We start from the raw sequence: 20,872 nt of genomic DNA, 5'->3' as shown, positions 1-20,872 counted from the left end.
TAGAGACAGAGTTTCACCATGTTAGCCAGGATGGTCTCGATCTCCTGACCTCGTGATCCGCCCGTCTCGGCCTCCCAAAGTGCTGGGATTACAGGCTTGAGCTGCCGCGCCTGGCCAATTTTTTGAATTTTTAGTAGAGATGGGGTTTTACCGTGTTAGCCAGGATGGTCTCAATCTCCTGACCTCGTGATCCGCCCGTCTCGGCCTCCCAAACTGCTGGGATTACAGGTGTGAGCCACCACGCCCAACCAGTATTATAAGATGTTTATAGGTGTTTGGGTTTTTTTTGTTGTTGTTGTTGTTGTTGTTGTTTTTGAGATGGAGTCTTGCTCTGTCACCCAGACTGGAGTGCAGTGGCATGATCTTGGCTCACTACAACCTCTGCTTCCCGGGTTCAAGCGTCTCTCCTGCCTCAGCCTCCCCAGTAGCTGGGATAGCTGGGATCACAGGTGCCCACTACCACACCCGGCTATTTTTTTTGTATATTTAGTAGAGATGGGTCTTCTCCATGTTGGTCAGGCTGGTCTTGAACTCCTGACCTCATGATCTGCCCTCCTCGGCCTGCCAAAGTGCTGGGATTACAGGCATGAGCCACGGTGCCTGGCCAGGTTTTTTTTGTTTTGTTTTGTTTTGTTTTGTTTTTAAAGCATTCTCAGGTACATTTAGAAGACACTGGCTGAAAAGAGTAACCGGGTTTCTTTACTACAGGACTTGTCAGAGCTTTTATATGGTAATGAGCTTTGTGAACCTTTAAGGAGTATTTGAGGATACAGTATGATGTGTTTCCTAGGCTTATTTGGCCCCTGAGCCCCTTTGCTACAGAATATCTCCTGCACCTAGTATCCTTAGGAACACATTATGGAGGAGAGTCTTTAAGCCACCTTTCATTGGTTGTCCCAGGTATTCTACTATTTTTTGTATCTTTGATATGTCTTTTGGTAGTTCATTTCCTTGGTGATTTACAATTTTTGATTGTGACTCCATGTTCAGAGGATGTCATATCCTGGGAATCTAGGTTTTCCCTGGGCTGTGGACCCTATAGGGCAGGTTTACTGGTTTAGGAAAAAGGTTTTGTATTAGACATTGTCTTAGATATTTCCTATACCACCTGGGTGATATCAGTTCAAACTCTAAATTTGTAGGTGGCATGAGCCTAGGGTTTGGGTTTCTTGAAGATGTAGTTTTTACTCCCTATCTTGCCCCTTTCCCTTGCCTCCCACCCCACTGCATTCCTCAGCCCATAGGAGATGGTGAGCTTCCTTCCCCTTACTCATAGCACATGGGCAGAGTTCATGTAGTCTTAGTTTTACAGCTGGGGCAAATCTGTCCACAGGAGCCTGTGGCCTAGACACCCTACCCAATGGGACACCAGTCCTCAGTTAAAGCCCATATCTGAATTGTCTCTGGGAGCCATTTTGGCTTCAACTTCCACTCAGCTGCCTGGATTGAATTCCTTCTTATTTAAAACACTCAGGCATTTTCTTCTGGCTTTTGTGTATGGCTCAAATCTTTATTTTTTTTCTGTAATACATCATTTTCACGTGTTTGGAGCTACAGGGAAAGATTCCTTCCAAAGCAGCTCAGTCTACCATATTGACTGGCAGACATTCTCCATCCCTATGTCATCCTGCACTCATGGTTAGAATTAGTTCCACTGAAGTCTCTCAGCTTGTAAACGTTCCTATCAAACCAGTATGCTTCAGTCCTTTCCTTATTCTTGGTGGACTCATAGTGAAAGTCTTTTTTACTGACTGTAGGCAGTAATAGAAAGCTGAAGAACGATTTCCAGGCTGAGTGATGTTGCTGTTTTAATTTTTTCATCATTTTTGGTTATCTGAAGTCAGATATCTGGTAGTGTACTGCTGTAGGAAGAGAACCATATGTACATTCACTCATGCTTTTATTAATTTATTCATCCTATGAAGAAATATTTCTCTGTGTGGCAAATAGCGTATTAGTCACAGGAGAGATACTGGCAAACAGATAAAAACAAGATACCTGCCTTTGCAGAACTTATAATCACATAGAGGAGAGAGATTTTATCAAATATGTGGACAAATAAATATATAGCTACAAAGTGAGAGATGTGGTATGAAGGAAATGTGCAGTGTACTGTGAAAGTGTGGATTGAAATCAGTGGTTCTAATTGCTGTCTTCTCACCAATTTGCTGGGTAGTGTCAGGCAAACGACTTTGTCTCTCTCTGCCTTGCTTTCTCCTTTTGCAAATGGCTAGCAGTTTCACAGGGTCCTTGTGAATCTGAAATGAAGCGACTACAAGAAAGAGCTTTTAAGTATTGTGTGAAAGGGTGATGGTATGGTCAGAAAGGAGAATTCAACGGGGTAGGTTTCTAGGGAGCCTTCAGACCAGGACATCGCTCAGTCAGTGGTGTGCTGGTAAATGTTTAACTGACTCTCTAAAAAACATTCTAAAAGCCCTGATTCATGTGTTGATTCATTTGCTGATTTCCATGGTGTAAATATTTTCATCAAGGCTGACTTCAACTACCAGTGTAATGTCACTAAATGTGGAGTTAGGAAGAGATATGCACAATGAGCTCCTATTGCCACACACCACTGCTCCCAGTTGTCCCTGGAGTTGTGTGTGGCAATGAGGTGAGAGTATGTTAACAAGAGAGTTAACACAACTCTTGTTAAGCTTTCATTTAAGAAACGAAAACAGGAATCCGACAGAATCATTCATTCTTTTGTCTAGAAGCACTATCTTCTTGATTTAAAAGCATGGCAGGAGATTTGGTAAATGGTATTGCCTCAATCCCCGGGAAAGGAATAGGAGACCTAGGGGAGATGTCCCAGGAGGGCTGGGGGATTGTAATTAGGATTATAGGTTTAGGAACTTAGTTTCCCAACTCAACAGTCTGCCCAGGTTTTTGTTTGTTTGTTTGTTTTGTTTTTTGTTTTGTTTGTTTGTTTTGAGACGGAGTCTCTCTCTGTCGCCAGGCTGGAGTGCAGCGGTGCAAGCTCAGCTCACTTGCAACTTCCACCTCCCGGGTTCAAGTGATTTTCCTGCCTCAGCCTCCCGAGTAGCTGGGGACTACAGGCATGCACCACCATGCCCAGCTAATTTTTGTATTTTCAGTGGAGACGGGGTTTCACCATGTTGGCTAGGATGGTCTCGATCTCTTGACTTCATGATCCGCTTATCTCTGCCTCCTCGGCCTCCCACAGTGCTGGGATTATAGGCATGAGCCACCATGCCCGGCCTAGGTTTTAAAAATTAATTTTATCTCTGAGGTGCAAATTGCATAATGTTTGAGCATGGGTTTTTGGAGTTAAAGGTGAGTTCACATCAGATCTACTCTTCCTGGCAGTGTGACCTTGTACAGCTTGCTAACCTCTTTGAGGCTGTTTCCTCGTCTGTAAAAATGTGAGCAGTGACACCTACTTCACAGAGATTGTTGGTAGATTCAATGAGATCATATGTTTAAAATGCCTAGCACTGTGCTTGTTGTTATTGATAAAGTTAGTCCTTCTCAGATCGAATAACAAGTCAGGTCCATGTATAGGAACCTAGTTTTTTTTCCCCTGATAGTGTCAAAATTAGCTTCTTTCCCTTCTTCCTATGTTTTGCTGAGAATTGCTCCCAATTGAACTTCTCCCCTTGCCAAGTCAGTGCCCTGCCTTTTTAACTCGAGTCCTTCTTGATCTTCAAAACACATTTTGAAAGCAGGGAAAAGTGCCCCAGGACTCCTCATTTTCCTTGGGACATGCAAGTCCACCCTAGCTTGGCTGCCTGTCTGTCCAGAGGGGTGGAGTGGAAGGACTGGATTCGTCTGGTATTCTCTGACCAAGACCTGTGCTTACATCTGAAGTGTGGTGAGCTGGGAGCTATGGAATCTGATTTTCTCCAACTGCTTTCCACATGACAGTCTTGTAGCATATAAGAAATTGGTTCTAGGACATTAATCAGTGAGGAAATGGGGCTATTTCTTTGTTTAAAAAGTGAAACCCTAAGTGTACCTATGAGCAGCTGATTATTTCATCACAAAAAGTAGTAGCTAAGTAGATATCACCCTGTCCTATGATTGAATCTATAGTCTCTGCTTAGATTTTATAGACCAGGGGTTGACAAACTTTTTCTAGGAAGGGCCAGATAGTAAATATTTTAGGCTTTATGTGTTATGGCTTCTCAACTCTGCCACTGTAATGTGAAAACAGCCATAGACAATACGTAAACGATGAGTGTGGCTGCCTTCCAACATAATTTTATTTACCAAAACTGGTGGCAAGCTGGATTTGGCCTGTGGGCAGCAGTTTGCAACCCCCCTGCTATTAGACCTATGAGACATTTGAGAGTCAGCTAAGAATAATGGGTTTAGAGCATGAGCACTGAAGTTGGTTCTGTATGTAACCAAGCAGAGCCGGCTCTGCTGCTTTTCAGTTCTGGGAGTTGGGCAAGTCATTTAACAAGTCATAAGAGTATTTAATCATTGGGTTATCTTGAGAATTTGGGGAGGCATTGTTTATGGAGAGTCTCTTGGTGGGAAGGGTTTTTGGGAACCATTTTAGGTACATTGAAAGCTAAAGCAAGTTGGAAGTTTATTTGCTTGTTTATTTTTCAAGCATGAAGTCTAAATGAAAAAAATATGTGGCCTTCTCTAGCTGCTGAGAAGGTCAGTGTTGTTGCCGAATGCTGTGGCTTTCACAGCTGAGTAGGTAAACAGTGCAACTAAGTGGAACCAGTTAGACAAGTGAAACCAAAAATAAAGATAAGGCTAAATATCGACTTTGGTAGATCAGCTTGCTTTTTTGTTTTTATAACAAAAATTAAGCTGGTTGATGGGGAAGAATGTGACCAATAAATGCTACCCACTCAAAGGACTTGTCGTTCATTCTTCAGCAAAGCTTTGCCAATCAATTACCTTGTGTTGTGCTAGGCAGCATTGGGGGATGGCGTGCAGAGACAGAGCTGGTATACTTCTCACTCTGCATAGGCTCACGGTCTAGTAAAGGGGAGTAGAAAGAGGTGTGGCTAACCAACCACATACAAGGCAGAATGAGGTTGTGGCTGCCCATCACCTAACCCAGCAAAGGCAGACTTTATCTGCCTTTGACTCTGTCTTACCTACCAAGATTCCAACTGCCTGTTCCCCAGCCCTGCTCTGTGCTCCAGCCCGGGCAGCTTCCACACATCTCCTTCCATGCTTATTCTGAATTCATTTTCCATTCATTCATTTTAAAAATATTTGAGTTTGTGTTATGTGCCAGCAAATAAGACAAGGTCTCTCATGGATCTTAAGGGCTAGTGGAAGAAACATAGTCAAACAATGCTGTGAGGGTGCGGGACATAGCTCGATGAGAGTTCCTAATAAAAAATGAACTAGACAAGGATTTCTATGGTATATGTGCTTATGTTTGTACACATACAGGTTATTTTATATAGAAATAGGAGCAAACTATACATACGTACTACCCCTTTCCTTTTCTGCTCCCTTCCCTTCCTTTCCTTTCCCTTCCCTTTTCCCCTTCCCTTTCCTTTCCTTGCCAAATTCAAGTTATGTCCAGCCTGACTTAAGTGTATAATTAGGAAACAGGGGCAAAGCATCATTAGCATATTAACACAGAAAAGTGTCCTTAGGTTATGAAAAATTGGAGTCCTTTTTTCCCCGGCAGATAAAGCTTTCATTTCAACTTTCTGCCATCCTGTAAATTTTGTAGTTTTTTCCCTTAGAATTTATTTTCTTCTCCCTTACACTTCTTATTCTGAAAAATTAAAAACCTCTTGTAGGTTTGAAAGAATGAACATTCACGTAGTCTTTACCTAAACTCACCATTAACATTTTGCTTCATTTACTTTATCTCTCTAGATTTAATCTTTCATTTTGCTGAATCATTTGACGGTAAATTGCAGACATTATGACATTCACCCCTAAATATTTTAGCATGTATCTCTTAAGAATGAAGAAAAATTCTCTTTTCTAGCCATAAAGCCAATTATCATACCAATGAAATTTAATATTGATCTAGCAATATTATCTAACATATAGTAGTTATTCACATTTTCCTATAGCCCCCCAAAAGTCATTTATGGCTATTTCTTTTAGAGCCATAATCTAATTAAGATTTATGTACTGCATTTAGTTACCTTGTCTATAAATCTCTCTAATCTAGAACTGTCTCCCTATCTTTTTTTGTCTTCCATAATATTAATAGTTTTGAAAATCTAGGCTAGCCATCCTGTAGAATGTTGCAAACATAGAGTTGTCTGATCATCTCGTCACTGTAAAATTCAGGTTATATATTAGTATTTTAGGAAGAATTGTAGTTAGGAGATACTGTGTCTTTTCCATTAAATCACAATCAGGAATATAAGCTTGTCCTCTTATTGGTGGTGTTAAATTTGGTTCTTTGTTTAAAGTGTTGTCTATCAGGTCTCTCTATTTGAGGATATTTTCCCTCCACGTGATATGTAATCTGTTGGGTGATTCCTTGAGAATTGTGAACGTTTCCCCATCCAACAACATTATTATTATTTTTTTAAAGCTAGGCTCTTGCTGTGTTGCCCAGGCTGGAGTGCAGTGGCATGGTTACATCTCACTGCAGCTTCAACCTCCTGGGATCAAGTGATCCTCCCGCCTTAGCCTCTCAAGCAGCTGGGACTACAGACACGTGCCAACATGCCTGACTGATTTTTTTTTTTTTGTAGAGATGGGGTCTTGCTAAGTTTCTCAGGCTGGTCTCAAACTCCTGGGCTCCCACCTTGGCCTCCCAAAGTGCTGGGATTACGGGTGTAAGCCACTGCACCTGGCCTTTAACAACTTGATTTTAGCATTCATTGGTGATCTTTGTTCAATCAGTTATTACATTGGTGGTATTGCAGAAATGGTGTTTTTCTAATTCCATCATTCCTTTTTCAGGCTTTTTTTTTTTTTTAAATAGAAGAGACCTTCTTGACACTTTTTTAGTATCCATATGGGCTCATGAATTTTTTTTTTAATTATTATTATCATTTTTTGAGACAGGGTCTCACTTCGTCTCCCAGGTTGGAGTGCAGTGGTATACTCATGGCACACTGTAGCCTCGACCTCCCAGGCTCAAACAATCCTGCCACCTCAGCCTCCCTAGTAGCTGGGACTATAGGCATGCATCACCATGCCTGGCTAATTTTTGTATCTTGTAGTGATAGGATTTTTCCATGTTGCCCAGGCTGGTCTTGAACTCCTGGGCTCAAGCGATCTGCCTGCCTTGGCCTCCCAAAATGTTGGGATTATAGGTGTGAGCCACCATACCTGGCCATATTATAATTTTTTTTAAAAAATTAAGAATATTTTATATTGAGGTATATGGATATTAAACACACAACTTGATTAGTTTTGACAAACATATATGCCCATGTAATGCCCACCCTAAACCACAAAAAGTTTCCTTTGAACCTTTTTCAGTCATTCCCTGACCCTCCTTCCCCTCAAAGCGGCAGCACTGATCTGATTTCTTCATTATTCTCTTTGATATTTAACTTGTCCCAAATATTGGCATTGAAAGCCCCATCCAGCTGGCTCTTTTTGACGTGTCTTCTCTAATCACATATAAGAAGATGTTTGCTTTATTCTTTTTAATAGCTGAAAATAGAGTTGGCACTCTGTATCCATGAGTTCCACATCCATGGATTCAACTAAGAAAATATTCAGAGGAAAAAAATTCCATAAAGTTCTGAAAAGCAAAATTTGAATTTGCTGCAACACCAAGTACTACATCGAATCCACTTGCACGAAGTGATGTATGGGTGTTATATTAGGTATTATAAGCAATCTTATATAATTATTTAAAGTATATTTATTATTTATATACTTTAAATATATATATTTAAAGTATTTAAATTATATGGGAGGATGATTTAAAGTATATGGGAGGATGTGTGGAGGTTATATGCAAATACCATGCCATTTTATATAAGGGACTTAAACATTGGCAGATGTTGGTACCTGTGGGTAGTTGTAGAACCAGTGCCCTGAGGCTGGCCGTGGTGGCTCATGCTTGTAATCCCAGCACTTTGGGAGGCTGAGGCAGGCGGATCACTTGAGGTCAGGAGTTCGAGACCAGCCTGGCCAACATGGTGAAACCCTGTCTCTATTAAAAATACAAAAATTAGCCGGGTGTGGTGGTGCACGCCTGTAATCCCAGCTACTAGGGAGGCTGAGACGGGACAATCACTTGAACCCAGGAGGTGGAGGTTGCAGTGAGCCCAGATTGTGCCACTCCACTCCAGCCTGGGCAACAGAGTAAGAACAACAACAACAAAAACAAACAAACAAACAAACAAGAAACACCCAGTGCCCCAAGGATGCTGAGGGATAAGTGTATCTAATGGTATTGATACTCCTTTAATAATTTCTCCATTAGTGGGCTTTAGGTAGTTTCATTTTTTTATCCCGTTACAACCATGCTGCAGCAAAGATCTTGGAGCACATATTCTGTTCTCTTACACTGATGTGAGTATAGGCTAGAGCTCTAGAAGTGGTATTTTATTTTATTTTATTTTATTTTGAGATGGAGTCTCGCTCTGTCAACCAGGCTGGAGTGCAGTGGCATGATCTCGGCTCACTGCAAGCTCTGCCTCCCAGGTTCATGCCATTCTCCTGCCTCAGCCTCCCCAGTAGCTGGGACTACAGGCGCCCACCACCACGCCTAGCTAATTTTTTTGTATTTTTAGTAGAGACGGGGTTTCACCGTGTTAGCCAGGATGGTCTTGATCTCCTGACCTCATGATCCGCCCACCTCGGCCTCCCAAAGTGCTGGGATTATAGGCGTGAGCCACTGCGTCCGGCCAGAAGTGGTATTTTAAAGTCAACGAGTATGCACATTTAAAATTTTGATCGATATTGCCAATACTTCCCTCCCCTCTTAAAAAGCATTATTAATGAAATTTTTACAGACACTGCTGGTTTTCCCATGGCCCCTCCAACATTGAATTTTATCTGCCTGTGTGTGTCTGGTGGCACAGGGTTTCAATTTGGACTTATCTTTGAGTAGAGTGAACATCCAAAGTATAGGTCCGCCTTTGTGGTTCTAAGCCCTCTAGTTTTGATTCGCATAGAAATGAAATCTCTCCTCAAGGAGAAATGTTTGCCATTCCTTGTCATTCAGTGTCACATTGACCATCACAGCCGGCTTTGGGCAGAGGGCATTCTTACTGTTTTTATTCTGCATTAACTTTACACAGGACATAAGTGAGGAAATGGAGGCATGGGGGGATGATGACATTGCCCCCAGGGTCTGATCTTCCTGAGCAGCCTCTATAAATTTGGTTCACAGTTACTGCTGTGTATTTTTACCCTTAAATAACTATTGGAACTGGTTTTTATTTTAGAATGAACCATGATGATTCTACGTTTGGGATAGCAGGTTTGTCCTTGTGTGTCTGTGTGTCTGTGTGTCTGTGTGTCTGTGTGTGTAGAGTGTGTGTGATCACTCTCTGAGGCCAGCAAGTAAACCAACGCTTTCTGTTTTTATTTTAAATATGAGTCTCAGATTAATTAAACACCTGTGTGGATGACTCATAACTTTTTCTCCTTTTTTTTTTTTAATAGATTGGGGGTTGTTTGAAAGCTTTTATCTCTTTACTGAAGTTGCCCATGTTGCTTTTCTTTATAGGTGTTTGAAGCTGTGATTTCATGGATCAATTATGAGAAAGAAACCCGTTTGGAGCACATGGCAAAGCTGATGGAACATGTCCGGCTTCCTCTCTTACCTAGGGACTACCTAGTCCAAGTGAGTGTTGTATGAAGAGCCAAGCACTTCTGTGTTCAGCCAGGCCTCTAGGAATAGCAGTGGGCAACCCTGGTTGGACGGAGTAGTTGAGGGGTTTAGTGGGTGGTTTCCATATGTGCTGAGGGAGCCAACCCACTGGGTTAAGTGTTAGGTGTTGTAAAGTTGAAGATCATAGGCTTGAAAATAGGACACGTAGGTTTCAGTCTCTGCTCTACTGCTTATTAGTTTTGGATTTTTATTTAACCTCTTCAAGCCTCAGTTTTTCTTCCATAGAACAGATATTATAGTAGAGCCCAGCAGGGTTGTTGTAGGGACTAAAGGAGTAGAGTATGCAAGTCAGCTGTTTAGCATGGAGCCTGGGGTAACAAATGTTCCATGAAAGTTAGCTGCCTTTGTTGTAGAAGACTGAAACAAGAAGGGTCATGTCCACAATGTTTCTATGTTCCCTTTTTGTCTTAGTTTTAGGCAACTTGAAGCCAAATTCAAGATTGTAAAAACTGGGTGCCTAGAATACGTAGTGCTTCCACTTCCTCTGAAGAGGAAAGAAAAATTAAGAATTATGGGGTTCCCTTATGGTGCCATATGTTTTCTCATTTAATCCTTATAATAACCCTGAGGGGCAAAGATTGTAACTCCTTTTTTACACATGTAGGCCTTGAGGCTTGTGGAGGTTGGGATTTATCAGGGGTCTCCATCCTTAGGGAGGCTCAGGATTCAACTCCATGTCAGTCTGGCTCTGCAGTGCATAGTTCTTCCACTAAGCTAGCTGCCACCATTGATACGCTCTTTTCTGCTTACCCATTACGTGACTTATTTTATATAGTAAATGGCATTAGATACTTTTATAAGCAGAGAATAAACCTTAAAATATATGAACAAAACAAAACATTGAGACAGCAGGTTAGCCCTCAGCTGTCTCCAAGGAGTCTCTGGAAGGAAGGGAAGGTGTGATGCAAGGATAAAGAGGAGGTTTAGCAGCATAGCAGCCCAGCAGACCAACTCTTGTTACTTTCCAGCCATATAATACCAGGTACATACTTAACCTTTTTAAACCTCAGTTTTCTTATCTGGAAAAAATGGCACTTGCTTTATAGGATTGTTTGGGGATAAACAATAAAATGAGATAATCCATGTAAGGCCTATAATACAGTGTTCAGTGAATGTTACTGATCTTACTCGGTAGTTTTTGTGACCACTGCAGTGATTCTTAGTAGCAGGTGACACAGTATCCTCATGAGCATGTGTAAACTCCTCTGCTGGTAACACTTGTTGATTGCAGGTATGAGGGGTCAGTGAAATGTTCCCTGAATTGCCTTACTTCAGCCTCCTCAGGTGCTGAGGGATATGCTTGCAAGCTCTTAAATGGGGCATGCATGCTACTTTGGGTGGTACCACTGCCACCTGGTGGCAGCATATCTTTCCTTTAGAAAAGGTCCCCTAAGCGGAGGGAGTGAACCGGCCTGAGCATCCAATGTCAGTCAAACCTCCCACTGTCCTGTGGGAAGCTGGCCAGAGGTGGAGGAGGCACCTGGACTCCAGCATAGTCTTGCTTCCACAGGGAATGTTGGCGACCTGGGGACCTGGGTTCCAGAGAAAGCTAAAGCACCTTAGAGACCCTTGGTCACAAACTCCCATCAGGCATCCACAACTGAAACTTAAATGTCACCATTAGGAAATGGTTCTTGGGTTATTATGCCAAAGTAGAGTTTAGATCTGGAAAAGAAGGGGGTCGGAGGCAATGGGCATGAGAACTGTTGTGTGGGACTCCTCCCTTCGCCCTTTTTTCAGAAATGCCTTTTATCAGGTCTCTCAGAGTGAACACCTCTGGAAGGGGATGTTTCATTAACATTCATTTGACTTTGAAACTTCAAATGAGTATAATTGCTGGGATGGCTGATGGTGATGGGGAGGAGGAGGAGGAGGAGGAAAGGAAAGCCCTGGGCAGACCTCCACCAATGCTGCCTGACTTCTGGGAGAGGTTTTTTTTTTTTTCTTTCACAAAAGGTAGCATTTATTAGGCTTTTACTCAGCATTTAAAATATTGTACTAAATATATAATATATCGTGATAAAATATATATAACGTAAACTGTTATTTTAACCATTTTTAAGTGTACAATTTAGAGGCATTCATTACATTCAAATTCAGTACAACCATTACTATAAAGATTACAAAAACTTTTTCATCACCCCCAAAGTTGAAACTCTTGTACCCATGAAGCACTAATTTTCCAAGAGAACTTTTAATTCAAGCTGAGTAAGTTCTTCTGGAGAAATAGCTGCTCATGCATTTCTCCTTCCTTCCAAGCTTTTTTAGACATCATCTCCCACCCTTTTCATTTTGTAATTGACCCTAGAAGTTTATGATTTGTCTCAAGCTGGCTCAGTTCCTTACTGGGAGGGGGAAAAAAAAACCTTCCAAGGAAAACAGTTCTTGGAGACTGTCTCTGGGGAGGGAGGTGGTCAGAGGTACACATAGGCCTTCTCTTGCCAATTGTTTTTTCCCTGCCAGCTCCAATGCTGCCCAGCAGGTGATGGCCCTGGCCATGCTTTCATTCCTACTGACAGATTGGGACCCAGGAGAGGCTCAGTCATGCCTTGTACATCACTGACTTGAGGGCTGAGATAATTGAGGTGGGAGGCCCTTCTCATTCTCTGACTGGACTTGAAGTCTTCAGGGTCAGAAATTTTGTCTTGTTTATCAGTTTTCTTCTTGGGGACCAGCACAGGACTGCCCAGCCAGGAGACATTCAATCAGTGTTAGCTGTTGAATAGAATTGATCTTTCCTAACACAAAGCAGCCTCAGAAGACCACACTGCCCATTCCAGATATACCACACAGTGATCTGACCTGGGCCAAAATGTGGAGATTCGAGAGTTAGAGCACCAGAATGGCTTCATGCTTGGTCTTGCTTATGAAACCTTTAGGCTTATATTTGCTGAGCACTTGCTTAGGTCCTAAGCGCTGGAATAGGAGGTGAAGAAGTCAGAGCCCCAGCTTAGATGGAGTCCTAGGTGAGGTCAATAGGTGGGACTTTGTGCAGGATAATTTTTCTGCTCTGATGTTGTTACTCTGTTAGAAAGAGCTCACTGGCCGATTTTCTGCCCTGAGACCTTCACTATAAGACAACAAATATGAATGTTTCTCCTTGACAAGCTTATTTTACTCAATGCCTCCAAAGGTTGGCTGATGGCTCCCACACCCTTTCCTCTTTCCCCTCACTCCTCCTCTCAGATATCTGTTTGCCCTAAACATTATAATGCATTCAAATCAGGAGAAATGTGGTTAGAGGCTTTCAGCATGGCTACTTGTCTTTTGTTTTGCATAAACTCATTTAAGCCTCAAAACAAACAAAACTAGTCAGGTTGTAGATACCTTTAATATGCCCATTTTACAGATGAGGAAACTGAGGATCAGAGATGTTAAGTAGTAGATCTGGTCTAATGCCAGAGCTTGATCCCTTATCCCACTGTGTTCTTAAAATTCAGGAGGTAAGCAGTAAGTTGTAACTCTTTGGCTTCTGAGATGATGTGGTGAAGGAGTGAATGAGTGTGGGAGTGCAGGAATGACTGAGCCCAGGGTGAAAGCTTGGGAAATGTGGCTGAGCTCTGCTCCAGGATCACCTGTGGATTATTACCTCTAGACGGTTGAAGAAGAAACTTTGATAAAGAATAACAACACCTGTAAAGACTTCCTCATTGAGGCCATGAAATACCATCTGCTCCCTCTGGATCAGAGGCTATTGATTAAGAACCCAAGGACCAAGCCCAGGACTCCAGTCAGCCTTCCCAAGGTAAGCCCCAGCCCAGTAACCGCCAAGAGTCAGGAGTGTGCCCTGGGAAAGTGGCCTTCCACTCCTGCCTCCAAGTCTTTCCTCACCCATGGCTGCCCTGCATCTGGGTTGCATTTACAACCTAGGAGATGGAGTCTGCTGGTTCCTCTTGAATCTGCTGGTACCTCTCTCTTCTGGGGTCTTCCTTTCCTAAGAGTTTCAAGGTAACCTCCAGTGTCATCAGGGAGGTTTGAGAATAACTCAGAGCTCTCTCTCACCCCCACCCTGACTTCTCATTTCACACCATGGCTTGTACTCTATTTCTGTTGGAAGCAGAGGAATGGCTATGTTGGTTTCACTTAGTGATGGCCATAGTATTCCTCTTTCTAGGCCATTCTTTGAGTTAGAATAGTCCTAGTCTGTTTCTTTCCCCCACTTCAGGGAAGGACAAAAAGGACAATTAGGGCTGCCAGAGGGAAGAAAAGGGGTTCTGAGAAAAGGACCCTGTCGAATTGAGGAGTTCGACAGGTCATGAAGCAGAGGGAGGAAATGGGAGAAATGAGAATTTGTGAGGGAGCAACCAGGGAAAGGGAAGGAAGACATAGGAGGGGACCCCATGATCTAGAGATCTAGAGTTTATGGTGTGTGCTGGCTGCTTTGGTTCCCTGCAAGTCTCCTTTCCTCTCTGATCCTCAGGCTCCTTATCTACAGAATGAACGATGCTCCACTTGATCCCTAAAGTTCTGTCTGGCTTGGCACCAAAGTAGTCGTTCTAGGAGTCTAACATGCTGATGTCTGGGGGAAGGAATCAGTCAACCCAAGAGGAAAGGTGGGAGGAGAGGAGTGGGTCATGCTGTCTCATTGATGACACAGTAGGCAGCACCAGGAAATTATTTAGCTCTTGCTTTGTCCTCCTCCTCCTCCTCTTTCCAGCTGGCTGCCGTCCTCCCTGCCTGCTTCTTCCAGGAAGGTTTCACAGTGGCTGGAGAAGCATGTTGTTTTCCAAGACCAGGTGTTGGAATTCTCTGAGGTTTGCAGGACCTTCTTTCCCCTCTGCTCCATGACCTTGGATCATGGGGAATATATTGGTTGCAATGTGAACAAATGTCTCAGTGTCCCAGATAATAATACAAGCAGCTAACCTTTATTGAGTGCTGAGGTTATCACTTGAGTATCTTATTTAATCTTTTCAACAACTCTACAACGAAAAGATAGTTATCCTAGTTTTATAAAGGAGGAAACTGAGGTTCAGAGAAGTTAATTTATTTGCCCAAGGTCAACACAGCTAATGTGGTAGAATCAGCATTTGAACTGAGTCTTTATCACTCTCCATACCTGTTTTCTGAACCCATACCATCCTGCACCTGGCTTCACCTTCGTAAACCTGAGAGTGCATACTTGCCTGCTGGCCTCATGTTGCCTAGTGCCGGTTAGAAGAAGGCATAGCTGCAAGGCAAGGCCTTGGTCTGGCTGGACATTGGTCTTACTGCAGGTTGATGCCTTTTGTTTTGTTTGGTTGGAATATTGCATAGAAACTTCTTCAATATTTTTCAAAATGAAAATAACTTAGCTTTCTTTAATTATAGACATATGTGCTTATTGTAGATTATTAAAAGGATACTACAATTTTGAAATTAAGTAAAAGTCACTTGAAATGTCTCCTAGGGTAAGAAATCTGCTATTATTTGGAAAGTTTTCTTTCAGACATGTCTCTGTGCACTTTTTCACAGATAGATAAAAATGTACAGTGTATCGCTACACAGATTGAAATATTTGCCCCCCATGCAGCCATGTGGTGAGGACTGCTTTTAATATTATCATATAGGTGAAATCAGCATTTAAATTGTAATAGTACCTGGTACTTAATTTTATGCACTATTATGTACATGTTATAGACAGTCCTCTACTGATGGGCTTTGCAGTAATTTCCTTTTTTTTTTTTTTTAATTGTATCCTTTAAAAGATGGCATCAGGTTTGAGTTCATATTTCTTTCATTGGGAGTGAGATTCATCTTGGTTTCATATGGTTATTGGCAGTTGTATTTCTATTTTGGAGAATTCTCTGTTCATGTCCCTAGCTCATTTTTCTGTTAGATTGTATATTTTTTATTAATATTTTTTTTATTCCTTTGTTTTCTTCTTGAGGCAGAGTCTTGGTCTTGTACCCAGGCCAGAGCGCAGTGGAGTGATCTCAGCTCACTTCAGCTTCAACCTTCCAAGCTCAAGCGATCCTCCTACCTCAGCCTCCCGAGTAGCTGGGACTGTAGGTGTGTGCCACCACACCCAGCTAATTTTTTTTCTTTTAATTTTTTTGTAGAGACAGGTTTTTGCCATGTTGCCTAGGCTGGTCTCGAACTCCTGAGCTCAAGCAATCCACCCACGTTGGCCTCCCAAAATGCTGGAATTATAGGTGTGAGCCACTGTGCCTGGCCTTATTTATAGTTTTTAAAGGCTCTTTGTACATTAAAGAGGTTAGGCCTTTGAATGTATATATTTCAAATATGTTTTTTCTTAGTTTGCAGTTTGTCTCTTGCTTATAGTAATTTTTTAGTCCAAAAAACCCCAGTTTTTAAGGAGTCAAATTGATCTATCTTTTGCTTTATAGCTTGGGTTTTGTGTCATGTTTAGAAATATTTTCTTTACTCTGAAATGATTTAAAGAATGTCCCCATGTTTTCTTCAAGTACCTTTATAATTTTTGTTTTACATTTGAATCTTTGATGCACTTAAAATTATTTTGTGTGTGTAAGGAGTGAGGTCAGGGATTCAGTTTTATTTGTATTGCAAATGATGAGCCAGTTGTCTCAAGGTTATATTATTCATTAATTCCCCTTTTCCCTCATTGGTTTGAATACTATCTTTATTATGATCTAAGTTTCCACAAGCTTCATGTCTTGAGAATGTTGATTCTAAGTGCACTGCTTTTTATTTAGCATTTTTACTTCCCTGGGTTTTCAGCTGGTGTTCCGTCTGTGACATTTCCCTTTGGAAGCTGTGGTTCTCATCCTCTATAATATCAGATGAATGACATCTTTGCCTGAGGAGTGTAGCTTGGAGCTAAGGGAATGGTTCAGTGCTGGCCCAGCTTTTTTGTGTAGAAACCATACCTAGTGACTTCTCCTCTTCTGGACTCCATGTCTAGCTCTTACCACATATACCCATAAAAAGATAGTTTGAAAATTAAAGCCCAGTTTGTGCCTGAGCCTAGACGAAGCATGCTGAGAGCTGCTCCACCATCACCCCTGTTTCATCCTAGGGATTGAATCTGTAGTTGAGAAAGAGTCTACCCCTTGTTTCAGGAGGTCAAAGCCATCCTTCTGTCTACCCTACTCCTTAAGAAACATTTATTTTCTGAATGAAGACATTTAGATTCCTGGGCCTTCTGCAGGCAACTGAAACCATGACTTCCTTAGAATCTGTTAAAGAAAGAAATAAAGAAGACATCACTGCTGTTTGTCTCATTGTTCTCCTGTATTCAATCCTTGAATGATTTAAGGTTATGTTGTCTAACCTGCTTCTTAAACTATACTCTCATCACCATTGTTTGAGCACTTAAATTAGTGAGGGGATCCCCACTGAGGGCTTGAAGAATGAATGGGGTATGCTGAGGGAAATGATTACTTAGGGATTATCAGATCGTGTACTGTCTTAATAAATCATCACAGTAATAGGTCTGTACTATTCATATCCCCACTTTACTGAGATTACTCAGAGAGGTTAAGAAATTTGCCCAGTTAAGTACTGGCTAAGTGCAGTGCTGGGGTTTGGTCTGTCTCACTCCAAAATCCATGCTTTTCTTTTTACACCAAACTGCTTCCTGAGAAACAGCTTTGAGGTTTTGGTAGCGGTTTAAAGAGATTTCTTTTAGATTAGTTGAGGTATAATAATTTATATGCAGTAAAACTCACACTTTTTAGAGATATGTGATAAGATTTTACAAATACACCATCATGTAACCACCATCCCAATCAAAACATAGAATATTTTAATCACTACAAAAAGTTTCCATGTGCTGCTTTGTAGTCAATCCTCTTCTTCTACCCCCAGCCTCTGACAACTACTGATCTGATTTCTGTCCCTACGGTTTTGCCTTTTCTAGAGTGTCATATAAATGGAATCATGCTGTATGTAGTCTTTTGAGCTTGGCTTCTTTTTCTTACCATAATGCATTTGAGATTCATCCCCGTTGTTGCATGTATCAGGAGCTCATTCCTTTTTATCACTAAGTAACATTCCATTGTATGGATGGACCATAATTTATTCATTCACCAGTTGGTGGACATTTGGGTATCCAGTTTTTGGCTGTTACAAATAAAGCTGCTGTGATTTCACTTACAGATCTTTGTGTGGACATATGTTTTAATTTCTCTTGGGTAAATACCTAGGAGTAGGATTGCTGGGTTATATGGTAAGTATATGTTTAACTTTATAAGAAATTGATAAATTGTTTTTTAAAATGACTGTACTATTATGCATTTCCACCAGCAATATATGAGTTTCAGTTATTCTGCAGTCCTGCTACTACTTGACATTATCTATTTTAAAAAATTTTAGCCATTCTAGTAGGTATGTGGTGGTATATCACTATGGTTTTAATATGCATCTCTCTAATCGCTATGCGGTTAAGATTTTCTCATGTGCTTATTTGCCACCCATATTTCTTCTTTGGTAAAGTGTCTGTTAAAATCTTTTGCCCATTTGAAAAGTTGGGTTATTATTTTCTTATTGAGTTGTAAATGTTCTTTATATATTCTGGATACAAGTCTTTAATAAGATATATATTGTGTAAATATTTTCTCCCAACCCGTGCCTTATATTTTCATTTTCTTAGCAGTATCTTTGGAAGATAGTTTTTTAACTAATTAATTTTTTAATTGACAAAAGTTATATGCATTTATCATGTACAACATGAGGTTTTGAAATATAGTTACATTGTGGAATGGCTAAATTTAGCTAATTAACATATGTATTACCTCATATACTTATTTTTTTTTTGTGGTGAGAACACTTAAAATCTATACTCTTTTTTTTTTTTTTTTTTGAGACGGAGTCTCGCTCTGTTGCCTAGGCTGGAGTGCAGTGGCCGGATCTCAGCTCGCTGCAAGCTGCGCCTCCCGGGTTTATGCCCTTCTCCTGCCTCAGCCTCCCAAGTAGCTGGGACTACAGGCGCCTGCCACCTCACCCGGCTAGTTTTTTTGTATTTTTTAGTAGAGATGGGGTTTCACCGTGTTAGCCAGGATGGTCTCGATCTTCTGACCTCGTGATCTGCCCGTCTCAGCCTCCCAAAGTGCTGGGATTACAGGCTTGAGCCACCATGCCTGGCCAAAATCTATTCTCTTAACTATTTTCAAGAATACAATACATTGTTATTAACTATAGTCACCATGTTGTACTATAAATCTCTTAAAGGTATTTCTCCCATCTCACTGAAATTTCGTATCCTTTGATCAACATCTTCCCGGCCAACCCCTTCCCCATCCCTTGGTAACCACCGTTCTATTCTCTGCTTCTATGGGTTTAACTTTTTTAGATTCTGCGATGAATGAGATTGTATGTTATTTGTCCTTTTGTGCCCTGCTTATTTCACTTAATGTAATATCCTCCAGGTTCATCCATATTGTCACTGATGACAGGATTTCCTTCTTTTTTAAGGCTAAAGAGTATTCTACTAAGTATGTATACCACAGTTTCTTTATGCAGTCATCTGTTGATGGACATTTAGCTTGATTCCACATCTTGGCTATTGCAACTAATGCTGCAGTGAACATGAGAGTAGGTATTGCTCTGACATACTGATTTCATTTCCTTTGGATATATACCCAATAATGGGATTGCTGGATTATATGGTAGTTCTATTTTTATTTTTTTTTGAGCAAGTTCCACACTGTTTTCCATGGTGGCTATACTGTACTTGGAAGAGCATAAGTTTTAAGTTTTTCAATTTTTTTTCTGTTATGGTTTATTTTGTGTTCTATCTAAAAAAATCTTTGCCTAATTTGAAGTCACAGATTTTCTCCTATACTTTCTTCTAGTAGTTTTAGGTTTTACATTTAGGCCTATGGATCCATTTTGAGAAATTTTTTTTGGTTTTAATATGGTGCATGAGGTGAGAGTCTAAGACTCATTTGTTTTGCATATGAATGTCCAGTTGTTCCACACCATTTATTGGGAAGATTCTCTGTTCTCCATTGAATTACCCTGTTACTTTTGTTATAAATAATTGACTGTATATGTGTTCATCTATTTCCGGGCTCTCTTCTGTTCCATTTTATCTATTTGTCTACCTTTACACCAATACCATGTGGCCTCGATTACTACCTTTCTAGTAAGTCTTGAAATTAGGTAGTATGAGTCCTCTGGTTTTGTTCTTCAGTGTTGTTTTTGTGAATCTGGGTCCTTTGCATTTCCATTAAATTTCAGAATCAACTTGTCTATCTACAAAAAAGCTTGTAGGGGTTCTGCTTGGAATGGTATTAAATCTCTAGATCAAATGGGGGAACTACCATCTTAATAATATTAAATCTTTAGATCCATGAACACAGTATTACTCCATTTATGCAGGTCTTCTTTAATTTCTCTCATCAGTGTTGTATAGTTTTCAGTTTATGGGTCTTATGTGTCTTTTGTTAGATATATCCCTGGGTATTTTATAGTTTTAGATGCTATTGTAAATGTTTTCTTTTGAAATTCCAATTTCTAATTGTTTATTGCTGATATGTAGAAATGTAATTGGTTAGAAAGCTTATTTAATGGGGGAGAGGTCAGGTTGGTGATGGCTTCATTGCTTTCTGAACAACAAGGACAGTAGTTTCAGAAGATTACTGAGTAGCCCAGACTGATGCTTCAGGCATGCATTTTGGGCTCTCTTCTAGAGTGTTAGCTCCTCAACGCAACTGTAGGTTCCATGGCAGCAGGCGTTACTCATCTGTGTCCTTGGCACATGACCTCAATTAAAGAAATACATTTTTAAAGATGAAATAACCTCATTATTTATTAATACTTAATACTGACCATTTATATTACCCCTCATTTTTTCCTGATGGGCTTATCAGCATTCATACCTGTGTTTTCACATGGCTTTAGTGAGGATTTATATCCTACTTTATATCCTCCTTTGATCACTAATGTAGGTTGACCCTAGTTTGATTCAAGCCTACAAGTCCAGATTAGAATGAATCCAATTGTCGTTTCTAGAGGATTAGAAGGGTTGTAAAGCTCTTTGTTTTTCTTTTTCTTTTCTTTTTCTTTCTTTCTTTCTTTCTTTCTTTCTTTCTTTCTTTCTTTCTTTCTTTCTTTCAAAATCTGAAATCCAGCTATAAACAATCATGTATGCATTAATTCATTACTTTTCTTTGAGATGGAGTTTTGCTCTTG

At 40.7% G+C, this 20,872-nt stretch overlaps 1 protein-coding gene across 5 annotated transcripts in view; it reads left to right on the top strand.

Annotated features, from left to right (window-relative positions):
* Window positions 1-20,872, top strand: part of KLHL3 (kelch like family member 3) — a 116,861-nt gene that overhangs the window by 62,873 nt on the left and 33,116 nt on the right. For all 5 annotated transcript variants that reach the window (XM_078004266.1, XM_078004264.1, XM_078004265.1 and 2 more), the window contains 2 exon segments: window positions 9,611-9,727; window positions 13,371-13,520. In XM_078004266.1, the coding sequence (XP_077860392.1) occupies window positions 9,611-9,727; window positions 13,371-13,520 (267 nt within the window).

This window comes from Macaca mulatta, chromosome 6 (assembly GCF_049350105.2).
Source record: "Macaca mulatta isolate MMU2019108-1 chromosome 6, T2T-MMU8v2.0, whole genome shotgun sequence".
NCBI classification, from domain to species: domain Eukaryota; kingdom Metazoa; phylum Chordata; class Mammalia; order Primates; family Cercopithecidae; genus Macaca; species Macaca mulatta.
This window is presented reverse-complemented; position numbering and strand designations above follow the sequence as displayed.